Source organism: Amia ocellicauda, chromosome 16 (genome assembly GCF_036373705.1).
Source record: "Amia ocellicauda isolate fAmiCal2 chromosome 16, fAmiCal2.hap1, whole genome shotgun sequence".
NCBI classification, from domain to species: domain Eukaryota; kingdom Metazoa; phylum Chordata; class Actinopteri; order Amiiformes; family Amiidae; genus Amia; species Amia ocellicauda.
The window spans coordinates 23,974,675-23,991,399 of NC_089865.1; the positions used below are offsets into that span (position 1 = coordinate 23,974,675).

Here is a 16,725-nt window from a genome sequence, read left to right on the forward strand (position 1 = left end):
CTTACCGTACATACTGTAATACCCTATTAATTCCCTATATTTATCAATCACTCAGAGAGAAAGTTAGAAGCGACAGAAACTTTATCTTTTCTCTCACACAGCGCTCAGCCATAACAAACCACTATGTGCATATTTACAAAAAAACGATGGGCATATTTTCAAAATATTTTAATATTAATATTTGTGATTGTATTGTGTGTGTATATAAATGTAGTAAAATGTAAAGTTTGTTATGTGTTTGAATAAAGTACAATGTACAGAGTTGTCTAAGTACGTGTCTGAATTCAGAGTTCAGAAACGGGAATGAACAACCGTCTAAAAATCCCTTGTGATTAAGTGCATGAATAAATAAAATAAATGTTGAAATTAAACTCTTTAAATTTAAAAAAAAAAGGGGAGCAAACAATACAGATTCGTGATTGGTCCTTGACAACACTGTTTGCACATGCGCAGCTGATTCACGTCTATGTGCTTGTGATTGTGCTGCTCTGCATCCTCGCCTGCTCCCCTCCCTCCCTGTCAGTCTCACTGAACAGAGTAGATGCAGAGAGAGGTGTGCCTCCGAGTCCGTGCAGGACAGCAAGACCATGTGCTCGCGGGGCAGTACTGGCGACTTCCTTCTACGGAAGGTAGCTAAGGTTTGTCCAAAAAGTTGCTAGATTTGTCGCTAGGTGCTTTTTTGAATAAAAGTTGCTAAAGAGGTCTGAAAAGTCTCTAAATCTAGTGACAAAGTTGCTAAGTTGGCAACACTGGTTCCGCGCTTTTCCACCGCAAAAAAACTGGTTCCCGGCCGGTATGGAACCGCCTTTTCGGGCACCAAAAACCTGCTGGTCTGGAACCAAGGAACCCGTGATGTCAGGGGCCGGGGACGGGGTAAAGTCATCTCCACAAAGTTATTTGCTGGAGTTCAGCCGCCATTTTAAAAATTCCAGCATGTGATTAAAAATTAGCGAAACCAGCAGAAAACAGCGGTTTGTCAAGGAGAGAGACACTTTAGTAACAATATGGTCTCACCAGGTCAGCTAACTAGTTAGTTGTCAAATGGCAGCAATGAGAGACGACTGAGTGCACCTTCCGTGACAGGAAAGACATGTTACAGCGTTAATGCGACGATATAGATTGGACAGAAATGTTGTTTGTGAATTAACTTATCATTAACTGGTCTTTACGGGCAGTTTCTTCCGCCACTGGCAGAAATGCGGTGTTATGCCGAATCCAGTGCCCCTACGAATCATGTGTCCCTGGTTGGTTTGTGCACGATTAATAATTTATTACACAAAACATACATATTTTACAGTAAGAGAAGATCAAATACACAGTAAAAGCTGTTATAGTGATGCGCTTTGCGAGCGATCACACCAGGAGACTGCTGAAAATGTATTATTATTATTATTATTATTATGGATTTCTTAGCAGACGCCCTTATCCAGGGCAACTTTCAAAACAAGAGCATTGTTACGGTGTCTGGCAGTAGGGACAATGCAACAATGATTTGGGACCATCATCACAGACTTCATCAATAAGCACAATTTCCCATCAAACCATTAACATCACCTGAGATCGTACGACAGTTTATTGATGTGCCCACGACTGCGCCGCAAATACCCCCAAAACAACCGCATTCATAATCAATAGGCTAGCCTATAGTCATTGTTTTTTAAACAAGAATAAAAGTAAAAATACACCACAAAATGAATGAAACTACCACTCATACAAAATATATTCATAATGAACTGTATGCGCGGTGACAAATGCATGTTAACTCTGTCTTGTATTTTATTCAATATGGTAAAAGTGTCTCAAATAGCGAATCGGTGTAAATCCCTTAATGCATAAATAAAAATAAAAGGCTGAGTTATCTTTGCATATTCGTATAGTATTTTCGTTTCTGCTGTCTACATGTGATCTTGCTTTTTTTTTTTTTTTTTTTTACAATGTATCTGTGCTGTGTGTAGAAGCTGAATGAGTTTAATTTTGGTGGTTAAATAGGGCTTCAAAGACGGTAGTAAAGCTTGCAAATTAAGGACGCAGTCTGCCATGGTGGTGATTATTGTTGCAGATTGTTTCAAGTACTCCATGCTTGGGAACATCCACATCCAGTGACATCAGCGTTCGGTTACCAAACCGATGGAAATGCAGGTCGTAAAAAGTTCTGCTGGTTCTCAGGCCGAGCACAAGCTCTGGCAACAGCACCGGCACCATAAGAACATAAGAAAGTTTACAAACGAGAAGAGGCCATTTGACCCATTGTGCTCGCTTGGTGTCCATTAATAACTGAGTGATCCAAGGATCCTATCCAGTCTATTTTTAAATGTTCCCAAATTTTCAGCTTCAACCACATCGCTGGGGAGTTTGTTCCAGATTGTGACAACTCTGTGTGAAGAAGTGTCTCCTGTTTTCTGTCTTGAATGCCTTGAAGCCCAATTTCCATTCGTGCGTGTGACCCTGCTGATCTGTAAAAGCTCCTCTAGTATGAGGTGGTCGATGCCCTTCATGATTTTGAAGACTTGGATCAAGTCCCCATGTAGTCTCCTCTGTTCCAGGGTGAAAAGTTTCAGTTCCCTCAGTCTCTCCGAGTAGGACATTCCCTTCAGACCTGGAATAAGTCTGGTTGCTCTCCTCTGAACTGCCTCTAGAGCATCAATATCTTTCTTGAAGTGTGGCGCTTAGAACTGTACACAGTATTCCAGATGACTAGCTAACTAACTAGCGCATTGTACAGTCTTAACATTACTTCCCTTCCCATTCTACATTTTTGACAATATACCCTAACATCCTGTTTGCCTTTTTTAATGCTTCCCCACATTGTTTGGTTGGAGAAAGTGAGGAGTCTACATAGACTCCTAGGTCTTTCTCATGCGCTACTTCATCTAGTTCTATCCCTCCCATAGTGTATTATAGTGGACATTTTTGTTACCTGCATGCAGAGGTGGAAAGAGTACTGACAAATCCTACTCAAGTAGAAGTACTGTTACTTTGATGAAATTTTACTCAAGTAAAAGTAAAAAGTAAGTCATTTAAGAAGTACTCAGAGTACAAATTACATAGTTACTTTTAGCAAAGCATTGTCACATGATCTCTGAGCAAACGCTAACACACACACATATATATATTGTAAGGCTGTAAGGGGAATGATCTTGGATGGGAGGTACTATAGGTGGAAATGGCATAATCTACTGGCAGGTACTGCATCCCTACATGGAGAAGATCCCAGCCCCACAGCAGGTGCAGGTGATTGGAGTCCACCACACCTGGTGCTCGTTAACCTAACTCAACTTCCTACATAAGGGGATGGGTTTCCTTTGTTTGACAGGGAGTACAACAGGGAGGAAAGGAGGGAAGTTGGAAATAAGGAACCTGAACCTGAACCTGAACCTGAACCTGAACCTGAACCTGAACCTGAACCTGAACCTGAACCTGAACGGGCCAAAGACCAAGAGCCTTCCTTCTTCCTATTTGTTTTGTTTCCTAACCCAGTAAGCCTTTCAGAGGTCCGGAGCTAGTTAAGGCCGACGCCCAGCAAGAGGTTAGCCAGACCTGAGCACGGAGTATAGGTTTCTTTTTTTTTTTTTTTTTTTTCCTTTTTTTTTTTTATTCTTTACAAGACCCCGTCTCGCAAACCAACTGCCGTTAATAAAATAACGTAACGCTCCGTTTTTCAACCCATCTGTGGCTTCCTGGATTGTCTGTCTCCCTGTGCACTAACCTTGACCCCGTTTCAACTCATCCCAACCCCCAGCCTTGTGTATGTGTGTATGTGTATGTATATGTATGTGTGTGTGTGTGTGTGTATATATATATATTGTTCTTTTAAAATAATCTCAGATAAAAAATGTAAGTGGAATGACATGGAATGACAGCTGCTTTCTATGGAATGACAGGCCTGGGATACTGAAAACATAGCACAAATACGATTGACTGCCTATTAATCTATATTGCATTAGTTTACATACAGTTGTCCATTTACACAGATAATTTCAGATAAAGTTGAACTTGCAGTGTACATCAATGTAGATGACGCAAATATACACACCAATCAGCCATAACATTATGACCACATGCCTAATATTGTGTAGGTCCCAAAACAGCCCTGACCCGTCGAGGCATGGACTCCACTAGACCTCTGAAGGTGTGCTGTGGTATCTGGCTGCTATCAAGATGTTAGCAGCAGATCCTTTAGATAATTTGACGCTGGTCCACCCCACCGAGATCAAAGTGCGATTGCACACACCCCTCCAGGATTGGAATGCGATTATTATTTTCTTGATTTATTTATGTTTTTTAAAATAAATGGTGAAGAGCTAGGGATTTGTATGTCTTTTAGGTTTAGTGCACCGTTGAATAAACATAAATTTCCCCACATGTCTCTGTGGTACTTAAACTACGCCTGAGAGCCCCATTGTTAGTGGAGTTCCACAGGGATCAGTACTAGGGCCTTTGCTCTTTCTAATCTATATTAATGATCTGGACTCTGGGATAGTTAGCAAACTTGTCAGATTTGCAGATGATGCTAAAATAGTTGGCTCAGCGGATGCAATCTCGGCAGCAGAGGCTATTCAAAGGGACTTAGATAATATTCAGTTTGTGGGCCGACACCTGGCAGATGAAATTCAATGGGCACAAATGCAAGGTATTACATGCAGGTAATAGAAATGTCCACTATAATTACACTATGGGAGGAATAGAACTAGATGAAGTAATGCATGAGAAAGATCTAGGAGTCTATGTGTGTGACGTCCTCTAGTACCAAAGGAATGGATCCAAGTGCAGGCTTTTAGAGTTGAAGCAGATAATCCAATAAGGGCAAAACGAGAGAGCATAAACAGGGACAGTCCAGGTCAAACGATCAAGGGAACAGGCTAGTAGGGAGATCCGAAAGGGGTAAACGAGAGAAGGAAGCAAGAGGTCAAAAATACACAGGAAGGCAATCAAGAAACAAGGCTTAGAAATGATCCAGGAGAGAATGCAAGACTTTGCGATGAATCTAGGAAACAGAGGGGTTTAAGTACTGTGAAGGAGAGAGGGATTGAACAAGGTGAATGAAGGATTGACCAATGATAGGAGAGGAGGACAGAACAGGTGCACCTGGTAGGGAAAAATGTGGAAAGACTGGTTTGACTGGATAAAGGAAAGGAGAAGCACTAAACTAGTATTCGGGAGAGGGAGACCTCTGGTGAACTAAGGTAGAAACAGGGGAGACCGTGACAATGTGGACTCCTCACTTTCTCCATCCAAACAATGTGGGGAAGCAATAAAAAAGGCAAACAGGATGTTAGGGTGTATTGTCAAAAGTGTAGAATTTAAAACAAGGGCAGTAATGTTAAGACTGTACAATGCACTAGTTAGACCTCATCTGGAATACTGTGTACAGTTCTGAGCTCCACACTTCAAGAAAGATTTTGCTGCTCTAGAGGCAGTTCAGAGAAGAGCAACCAGACTTATTCCAGGTTTGAAGGGAATGTCCTACTTAGAGACACTGAGGGAACTGAGCCTTTTCACCCTGGAACAGAGGAGACTACGTGGGGACTTGATTCAAGTCTTCAAAATCATGAAGGGCATCGACCACATCAAACCAGAGGAGCTTTTCCAGATCAGCAGGGACACACGCACCCGGGGACACAAATGGAAATTGGGCTTCAAGGCATTCAGAACGGAAAACAGGAGACACTTCTTCACACAGAGAGTTGTCACAATCTGGGACAAACTCCCTAGCAATGTGGTTGAAGCTAAAAATTTGGGAACATTTAAAAATAGACTGGATAGGATCCTTGGATCACTTATTATTAATGGACACCAACCAAGCACGATGGGTCGAATGGCCTCCTCTCGTTTGTAAACTTTCTTATGTTCTATTAATGCTGGGCCTATCCACACTGTCACAATATATATTTATATATGAATAGACCTATCCATACATATACAGTGCATCCGGAAAGTATTCACAGCACTTCACTTTTTCCACATTTTATCATGTTACAGCCTTATTCCAAAATGGATGAAATTCATTATTTTCCTCAAAATTCTACAAAAAATACCCCATAATGACAACGTGAAAGAAGTTTGAAATCTTTGCAATTTTTTTAAAAATAAAAAACAAAAAAAAGCACATGTACATCAGTATTCACAGCCTTTTCTCAGTACTTTGTTGAAGCACCTTTGGCACCAATTACAGCCTCAAATATTTTTGAGTATGATGCTACAGGCTTGGCACACCTATTTTTGGGCAGTTTCTCCCATTCTTCTTTGCAGGACCTCACAAGCTCCATAAGGTTGGATGGGGAGCGTCGGTGCACAGCCATTTTCAGATCTCTCCAGAGATGTTCAATCGGGTTCAAGTATGGGCTCTGGCTGGGCCACTCAAGGACATTCACAGAGTTGTCCTGTAGCCACTCCTTTGTTATCTTGGCTGTGTGCTTGGGGTCGTTGTCCTGTTGGAAGATTAACCTTCGCCCCAGTCTGAAGTCCAGATCGCTCTGGAGCAGGTTTTCATCAAGGATGTCTCTGTACATTGCTGCATTCATCTTTCCCTCGATCCTGACTAGTCTCCCAATTCCTGCCTCTGATAAACACACAGCATGATACTGCCACCACCATACTTCACTGTAGGGATGGTATTGGCCAGGTGATGAGCGGTGCCTGGTTTCCTCCAGACATGAGTTCAATCTTTGTTTCATCAGACCAGAGAATTTTGTTTCTCATGGTCTGAGGCACCTTCAGGTGCCTTTAGGCAAACTCCAGGTGGGCTGTCATGTGCCTTTTACTGAGGAGTGGCTTCCATCTGGCCACTCTACCATACAGGCCTGATTGGTGGAGTGCTGCAGAGATGGTTGTTCTTCTGGAAGGTTCTCCTCTCTCCACAGAGACACGCTGGAGCTCTGTCAGAGTGACCATCGGGTTCTTGGTCACCTCCCTGACTAAGGCCCTTGTCCCCCGATCGCTCAGTTTGGCCAGGCAGCCAGCTCTAGGAAGAGTCCTGGTGGTTCCAAACTTCTTCCATTTACGGATGATGTAGGCCACTGTGCTCATTGGGACCTTCAATGCTGCAGAAATTGTTCTGTACCCTTCCCCAGATCTGTGCCTCGATACAATCCTGTCTCGGAGGTCTACAGACAATTCCTTGGACTTCATGGCTTGGGTTTGTGCTCTGACATGCACTGTTAACTGGACCTTATATAGACAGGTGTGTGCCTTTCCAAATCATGTCCAATCAACTGAATTTACCACAGGTGGACTCCAATCAAGTTGTAGAAACATCTCAAGGATGATCAGTGGACAGGATGTACCTGAGCTCAATTTTGAGTGTCATGGCAAAGGCTGTGAATACTTATGTACATGTGCTTTTTTTGTTTTTTATTTTTAATACATTTGCAAAGATTTCATACAAAATTCTTTCACGTTGTCATTATGGGGTATTGTTTGTAGAATTTTGAGGAAAATAATTAATTTAATCAATTTTGGAATAAGGCTGTAACATAACAAAATGTGGAAAAAGTGAAGCACTGTGAATACTTTCCGGATGCACTGTATATATTGAGAAGCATTGTTTTTCCACTGCGATACCCGCTAAATGACATCACACTGGACGTCCAGAGTTGTATGCATGATGCTTAAAGATAGTCGGTTTTTCAGATGACAGCAGTGGAGGATCATGAGAGTGTGGTTGTTCTCGAAATTGTGTTTATACTAAATGGAAGTGAAAACCAACTGGCCTGGCTACCAAAATGTAATAGTGAAGCTGCAAATATATAAATTAATACATATTCATAGACAAAGTGCGAAAAATACAATATATGGAAGTTCATAATGATTTAATTGAATTTCTATTTGTTACTGTATCATATAGTCATTGAACCCTGATAATTTTGAGTATTCCAGCATGCACTGAAACAGTCAAATGATATAATAATTATGTATAAATATATCAACCAATATATAACATTGTGTAATGTTGTAAAATAAAATGCAGCTTGAATCTCATTAAAACACTATTTTCACAATAATAATATTTTCCGTCATTCATGGCCTCCCAAAGTCATGGCCTGGATCGGGGATGGGTCGGCAAAATTGCCAGTTGGTAATTGACTATATGTTTGACCAATCAGTTAATTATCCCCTGGGTCTGTACCACACCCTTTTTAAGGAGCCACAGCTCCCAACAGGAAACACAGAGTGTGGAGTAACAAGATACGGAGAGACACTGACTTGGGGAGGAGTGTTGAGTGTTTAGACCAGTTTTCACATTTTGTTGCTTTAAAGCTTGCAGTTATGACACCTACTCCACATATCTAAAGCATAAGAAATTTAAAATTAATGATTGCATAAGTAGTGAAACCTTTTTAGTTAGGTGTGTCAAACCACAATTAATTCTGGTGCATCAAATTACATTGACAAAACACAAAATTTGTTGAATGACCATCTGTGATTATCTGATAACAGTGGTTGTCATGACTTCAGAATAAAGACACATCTCTATGGGGTTCCTTGGTATAAATAATAAATAATTAATTGCAAGCAAAAACTCAACTTTGAGAACCAAGGAGCTTTAAAAGTATGTTCGGGATGAAGTCATTAAGAACACAGATCAGTAAAAGGATACAAAATTCTGAAGTCTCAGCATATCCTTGTGAGCAGACTCAGGGGGTGGGAGTCTAATTCAGTTATGATATTTCATTTTTCTATTTTTTAATATATTTCTTCACATTATTTCCCAGTGTGGAGTATGCTTTTGTAGAAGTGATTTTTTTTTTTCATTTAAATGCACAAAACTCTAAGGCACTTACACAGCACAATGCGAGTTCAGGGGAGTTCTGAGTGTGTGTGAGTGTATGTGTGTGTATGTGTGTATATAACAGGTCAGAACACATCCTGTGTCTTTTTTCACATTCTAAAGCCACATAACCACAAATGGAACAATACAATTCAGAAGAATATCTGAAAGAAATAGGTTTACACAGTCATAACTATTCAGATTAAAAGTATGTTTACAGGACTTTGTAAGATTTCATTATTTGTATGTATGTATGTATGTATGTATGTATTTATTTATTTATTTATGTATTTATTAGCAGACCTCTTTTATCCAGGGCCACTTACAAAGTATAAGCAATACAAAGTGCAGTAATTAAAATAAACAATACGAGTACTAGTAATGCAAAGCAAGAAGTATGACAAAATGTTGTACGAGTGCAATCTTACAGGAGAATAAACGACTAAATTACAAGTTCATCTCTTTAAAGAAAAACACATTTCCATTCTATTGCAAATCATCATTATTGTTAGTTGTTAATTATACTTTTGAAACAAAGCAACTTAGTGAATTAACCACAAACATATTCTGAGTCCTTTGTTTTTTTTTAAAGTAGGTCAGTCACTTTGGGAACTCTTTATTAAAAGCAGACTATGGCTCCTGTATTGTCACAGTGATGTTTAAGTGTAGAACTCAAAAGCATGACATTTAAAATGTGCACTCCACTTCCTTTTCAAAAACAAATCTTGAAATATTGTAATCTTCATTAATAATACTTACTATAAACTTGAAACCAAGCACTGTTTTAGGACTGGCAACTGGCGGCTTATGTTATAACACTTATATATTATTATAACAACATGTGGCCATGGATTTTCATTACTTTTCCCTCCTTTGTAGCTTACTTTTTTGACTGTAAAATATTTGCTTTGCTGTTACTTTCCTGTTTTCTTTATATCTCTGTATTTTGCTTGGAAGATGAGCTTTAGTTGTCTCTTTCCTATCTGTTTCCCTAACAGACCCGTATTGCTAAGCGAGGTCGGAAGTTAGTAGACTTCGACAGCGCCAGACACCATTTTGCAGCCCTGCAGCACGCAAAGAAGAAGGATGATGTGAAGATTGCCAAGGTAAGTGTCTGAGGCTGTGTTCCCTCTCCCTGATTGAGGCAGATTGGATTGGATAAGAATTAACATTTGGTTCCCTTGTGGTAGAATATGAAGTAGTGGTTTGGGCTGTAGCACGCAGTGAGTTGTGGGTTCAAATCCTAGGATAGACACTGCTGCATGCAGACTGCTCCAATGAAAACTATATAAATAATATGAGTTGCATTGGATAAATACATTATGAATATTAAGTGGTTGTGACCTCATTTTATTCACAGTGTGGGCCACAGACACAGGTATTTACCTATCACTTTGAACTAGGGCTGTCAGTCAATTAAAATATTTGATCGGTTAATCAATGGGCATTAGTTGATTAATCGGTAGATTAATCAGCCACTTATTAACATAAGTGTAACTGTCTTTAATTGCTTGTGCCACACAGTAATACTTTAATAAATACTAGGCATTGATATTACAGTATAACAACGCTGAATGTGAATGGTAAAAATAATAGAAATGAAATATATATATAAAAATCATTATAATCATAAACACTAAATTATTATAATCATCAAACTAAATTGTAATCGCTACAACAAACGGATGCTTTGCTCACAAATTAAACTACTCCCACTGCCCTTGTAAGAAAAGCATTGCTTGCACACGAAACAGACAACCTTTACTTGTCTTCAGTGTTTCCTTCCAAAACCAATTTGAATCCAAAGCTAGACTGTAGTTTTCCCATTAGCAGCTTGTAACCCTCCAGTCTGTGTGCGGATATAGTACTGTAGCTCTCGTGATATCTTGCGTGATTCACCTTTATAGAAGCGCAGGGCTGGTCAGTTTGAATGATTTCATTTGAATTACTCTGTGTTCCTAAATACACTGTGCATTCCCATTCTTGACTTTTCCTAAATGTATGTATTCAAAATGTCTACTGCGATTTAGCTACATAAACTCAAACCAAGTTCAATTCACAATCTCTACCTCACCTACAGTCTACAGTCCTTCATGTGCTTCAAAAACAAACACATTGTATAGCGTTACAAGTGTCTTCTTACAACTGTAGTCAGATTGAGTGCACACAGTGATTACACCACAAATAAACACTGTTTCATCTATGTGTTTTGACTGTGTACATGTTTAGATAAAAAAGCGCTTTGATGTTATTTATACCAATCATTTTAATGTTCATATTTGCATTTAAATACTACTCAGTGTGTGATATTTTTATTAGTAAATAAGTGATAAACAGAGACCATGTTTTTTTTTTTCCGCTTATGTGTTGTTCTTACCAATGTTTTAAATACACTGTGTTTTAACATATGGAGTTTCTTACACTCTATTCACTTATGGCTTTTTGGGTTGTGCCAGCAGTTTGATTTCTGAAATGCAGATTGTACACAAATAAATGTTCATCTCACTTATTAATTAAAGTTTCTGTAGACAACATGAAGTATTGCTGTGTCCATGGCTGCAGGAAAAACAGTGAAGATGGCATTTTTATTTTCTCCTTTCCAACAACACATGGAATTAATCCGCAGTGGAGATTATTTATTATTTCTGCAATTTAAAAATCCCACACTTCAAAGAAGGTGGAGGGGGAATCAGTAATCTGAAGTGATAAATTTGATCACACTGCATTCCAAGATTAACATCACTTGAATGAAGTCACTCACCAATGCTGTTTTGTATGAATAAGCTAATGTACAGTAATTGATTAGCTAAATTGTAATGGTAAACTTTCTTATTCCAGTACAATCTGCAAGTAATTTGTTTGGTCTTTTATAATAACAAGGATCATTAACAAATACATAAAATTGTATGACCATAATGATCATAATTATTGTTTGTAGATATGATTGCTTATTAAGCTTATGAATTTCAACATTATTGTAATAACTAACTTAAAAAAAAAAACTCTACTGAACAAGGTGTATGTGGACACACCCACGTAAAATATAATCCTGAAAACAAGAGAAACAGGAAAGCAATCCCTTATCTAAAAATGCAATACCCATTTTATTAAATGCTGCAGAAACATTTTTGGAGACCCTGATCAGCACCTAAAGAGCTCTCTATACTGTTGTGAAACCCAGATTTATACTTTTTTTACAAGGAAAAACAAAACAACATTATGGTTTTTAGCATTACTCTGATTGGGTATTATTAGAGAGAACCACTTGAGGCTCCAAAAATGTATTTACTGTATATATAGTGCCTTGCAAAAGTATTCAGACCCCTGACCAATTCTCTCATATTACTGAGTTACAATTGGTACCTGGCCTATATGGGAATGTGTCAAGAAAGAAGCCAGTACTCAAAAAGTACCATCTGAAAGCATGTCTGGAGTTTGCCAGAAAGCATGAGATTGACCCAGCTGCAATGTGGAAATGTTTTTGTGGTCAGATGAGACCTAGACAGAGCTTTCTGGCCAGAACTCAAAGCGATATGTCCATGATTCAAGAAACACCATCCCTAGAGTGAAGTATGGTGGTGGCAGCATCATGCTGTGGAGCATCATGCATGCTTCAATTAAATCAGTTAAGGAAGAATGGTTGGAGCAAAATACAGGGATATACTGCAAGAGAACCTGCTCCAGTCCACTAAAAAACGAAAGCTTGGGAGGAAATTCACCTTTCAGCAGGACAGTGATCCCAAGCATAAGGCCAAGCAACATTGGAGTGACCCAAGAACAAAAAGGTGAATGTCCTAAAGTGGCCCAGTCAAAGCTCTGATCTCAATCCCATTGAAAATCTGTGGCACTATTTGAAAATTGCTGTACACATACATTGTCCAACAAACCTGAACAACCTGGAACAAATCTGCCGTGAAGAATGGGCCAAAATCACGCTAACACTGTGTGCAAAGCTGGTACACACCTACCCCAAAAGACTTGCAGTGGAAGGTATCTCTACCAAATATCAATGTGTGGGGGTTGAATACTTATGCAAACAACATATTTCAGTTTTTATTTTTATTTTGCAAATATTTCCCAACATAAAACCTACATTTTAGGAATTGTGCATATTGTGCATTAACTAATTTCCCCTTGCAACTTTTTAAGAAAAGTCTCCTACTCACAGTTTGCGATTCAATTTCAGGCCTCAAAATCAAGTCTTGATCTCCTTCCACCAACTTCTACCATTATTTTCAGTAATTAGCATTACTTAATATTAATTGCTGTGACTAAATAAAATAAATAAATAAATAATATTTCACCCCGTTAGATCGTCCATACTTAAAGAATATACGTTCAATTTGCAATATATTGTAATGTAGGCCTACATTAAGAAAGTGTATATAACATATACAAGCATCACACTGTGATAATTGAGAGCACTATATGTTACATGTAATAACACGTGCAATCCAAATGTAATGAATACTTTCCAGTCAAATAATTCACAGATGTAAATGTAGACATGTAGATGGAATATATGTACATCTATACTAAAACATTTAAGGATGAAAAGAAAGGCTATATAAATTTCAAAAATACTGTTAAATATAGGTAATATATTTAAACCCTATATTGTGAGTAATAATATACATGTATAAAAAAATACATAGCATAAACAATAACCAACTGCAGTGTCCAGATAAAATGGACATCGCTTGTTTGACATGTGCTGCATGATGTTTTAAAGGGCCTTACAGAGAAATATCTGTGTCTAACAAAACCACACAATCAACTTGGATGCCCAAAAGCTTGCAATTTTTACCACCTCTGGCCATGGCTGATTTCAATTAACCCCTTCAATGGGATATGTTTGTTTTGTTTGTGAGGCACAATGCTGAAGGCTTGTTCTGCTCTGTCTGTACTGTACAATATTTACTACACTGTACTTTTCTTCCTCTTGTCACTGTCTCTCTCTGTTTCTCTGTCATGTCTCCTTGTCTCCATCAGGTTAAGTCTCAGTTCTAGCTCTGCTCAACAGTCATGGACCAAAAAGCACATTCTAAAGATCTGCCTTTTAATATGTTTAGAGTTCATATTTATACATTTGTCTGACACCTTTATCTGAGGTGAGACACAGCAGAATGCATATATATATATAATTTCACATAACAGGCATATAAATCTATAATTTCAAGAAGCTGTTGGTAAGAACAGGCTTGGTTAAAAAAATAAAACAAATCTGCATTCATTACACACCGTAAAGAACTCATTGATCAAATTATAGCTTTTTAAAATTCTAGTGTACCTCAAGGTATGCATTATAGCATTCCAGCCAACCATTTCCTTGCTAAAGGTCATAATTTCTGTCTATGAGTGAATTCAGAATCACAGTTAAATAAGCAGCTTGTACCATGTCCTCCACCACTACTTGAAAAGTGGCAGACATCTGACTCATTCTCCTTTTTAATTTGCAAGTGTAATTGTGCTTAAGCCCCCCCTACTGAAGGTATCATAAGACATGACCTGGTTACCTTGTTCATGGTATATGCCAGATATGCCAGACTTGCAGAGTCAAAAGAACAGTGCAGATTTTGGAGGTACGTGTGGGGTCACTGTCTATATCCTCCCCAGATCCCCAGTGGTCATAGGGCCGAGCTGAGTTGATTAACAGTTGGTAACTGCAAACTGGCAGGGTGTGAAAGAAGAAAATTATATACAAATGAGGCATAAGAAGGTAAGCTAAGGTTCAGCCCTGGAGCCAGGCTCAAAATGTAACTGTAGTTGAAGTAGGCCTAGACCAAATCAAACCTTACTTGTGATTCACAAATTCCTACTTCGTATGGAATCCTGTTTTTATTTATATAAATATATAAAATGTTGTTATATATGTGTGTGGCTATAGGAAGTGCTCACCCCCCTTGGACTTTTTCTCATTTTGTTGTGTTGCAGCCTTCCTCTTCAAAGTGTTGAGTAGGCTGTGTAAATCAAAGCGAATCCCATTTAAATGCATCAAAACTTCAGGCTGTAATACAAAAAAATGTGAAAACCTCCAAGGGGGGGTGAATATTTCCACTGTACAAAATAGATATAAATGACAACAGGATTGAGATTTAACTATAATATAAAGTTATATTTAATAGTAAGTAACCTCTGAAAATTAAATAAAATGCGATTGGATAAAAGTTTGTAATTGCAATTTGCAGGTAGGTCAAACTTTCGGTTTAGATCACAAAGCCTCACAAAGCACCGAGACACACACTTTGATATTAGGGATGTAATTGAGACTCAGCCAAGGGAATTAATCTGGATTTCGCAACCTCAGAGAGTTTTCCTGTCTGTCTAACTATCTTGTCTATCTGACTGTCTGTATGCTTGTGTGGTAATTCTGTCCACGCGTCTTGTTTTCTTTCTTGTTTTACATCACCAGCCAGTCTCACTGCTTGAAAAGGCTGCCCCCCATTGGGCCCAGGGGAAACTGCAAGCGCATCTTGTTGCTCAAACTAATCTACTGAGAAACCAGGTGACTGTTAACACACCTTTTCATTAAAGTTGCATGCTGCTAACACTGTGAAAATACTAATAGATCTTATTCATAGCATGGGGGCTCTCTTTCACACCACTTAAAAAATATAGTAGCTGGTAAGAATCCAAAGGACCTGTTCCTCTTATTTATTTGTTTGTTTATTAATTGCTTATTAAGAATTTTGTTTACAGTCTGACTTCAAATTATTGGACAAGAATAAATTGTTCAAATTGTACACCACAAATGCTATAAAATATTTAAATTGCATATATAAAATCAATTTTAGAATAACATTCCCAATTTAAAAGAAGAAAATGAACTGGTGTGGATTATGACATATCCTTATGAAAGTTGACCGTGGTAATCTGCTGCAGATGTTTCTACTTAAAAGAGGTTTAACTGTGGTTTTACAGTGGGTTCCTACAGGTTCAGCATAATGGTGTTTAACAGTATACAGGAAGTCTCTGCCTTATAAGAAAGATTTCTTACGATATATTATCGTATAAGGTCAGTCCACATTGACAGCAGGTTAAACTCTCAGGAAACCACTATAGAACTATGGTGCAATTACATAAGGGTAGGGGTGTCCTAATGTCAATAATAATAATAAAAATAATAAATACATCTTTATCTTCATCATTTCAAACTTCATCTAGACACCCAAAGCGCTTTACATGTTATGGGGTCCCACCTCATATTCTTGGAAATTCTAGCTCTGTGATATCCTCCCCCTTTTACTATTGGACCTTCTTTGTTGACCAACAAGAGACTAACCTTGTAAATGATTTTAATGCAGCTATAATAGTAAGATCCCTAGCCCAGAAGCTTGGGAGGGAGGGGAGGGCACAGCTGATTAATTGCTTCAAAAATCCCATCTGCAATATTCACCTCTTATATTCTTTGAGTCTTTTGTTTAAGTTAGGCACTTTGAATTTCCTGCAGGCCATCCATCTCAGTGTTACAGTAAACAATACAATTAAGTAATTACAGATGATCTCCCCGCTGAAACCCATCTCAGTTTTTAAAAGTGAGCTTTTAAAAGGCTGTGTAGGACAGATAATAATACAGCTCAGATTACACCATGGTGTTCAACAGCAGCTTAATTCATCAAGGTGAATTTATAGTTAATCAGCAGGCTTTTGTCCATTGGGAATGTTGGCTGACACCTTCGGCTGTGTTTGATGGCAACTCTGTCCCTCTATACAGCACCAGATGTTGAAGATATTAAGAGGCTCCTGTAGAATTTTTTCTTCCTTTTTTACTTCTTGAACTATTAAGATGTTAAATTAAAAATCTTTTTGCATCCAGGGCTTCCCCAACACTCTGTCCCCTCTGAAACCCTTGCCACAATGCATTTGCACTGTTCCTTATTTTTGTGGTATCTTGCCTATGTCTACAATTAGCAAATGTTAAGTATTTAACCTGTAAACAGAAGTATTTACAAGTTGCC

The 16,725-nt window shown here is 38.4% G+C and overlaps 1 protein-coding gene across 6 annotated transcripts in view; it reads left to right on the forward strand.

The window, feature by feature from the left end:
• Positions 1-16,725, forward strand: part of LOC136712004 (myc box-dependent-interacting protein 1) — an 89,418-nt gene that overhangs the window by 39,947 nt on the left and 32,746 nt on the right. For 5 of the 6 annotated variants that reach the window (XM_066688662.1, XM_066688666.1, XM_066688667.1 and 2 more), the window contains exons 6-7: positions 9,766-9,873; positions 15,180-15,272. In XM_066688662.1, coding sequence (XP_066544759.1) covers positions 9,766-9,873; positions 15,180-15,272 — 201 coding nt within the window. The remainder of the gene's footprint in view (positions 1-9,765; positions 9,874-15,179; positions 15,273-16,725) is intronic. The other variant, XM_066688664.1, reaches the window with a different exon arrangement.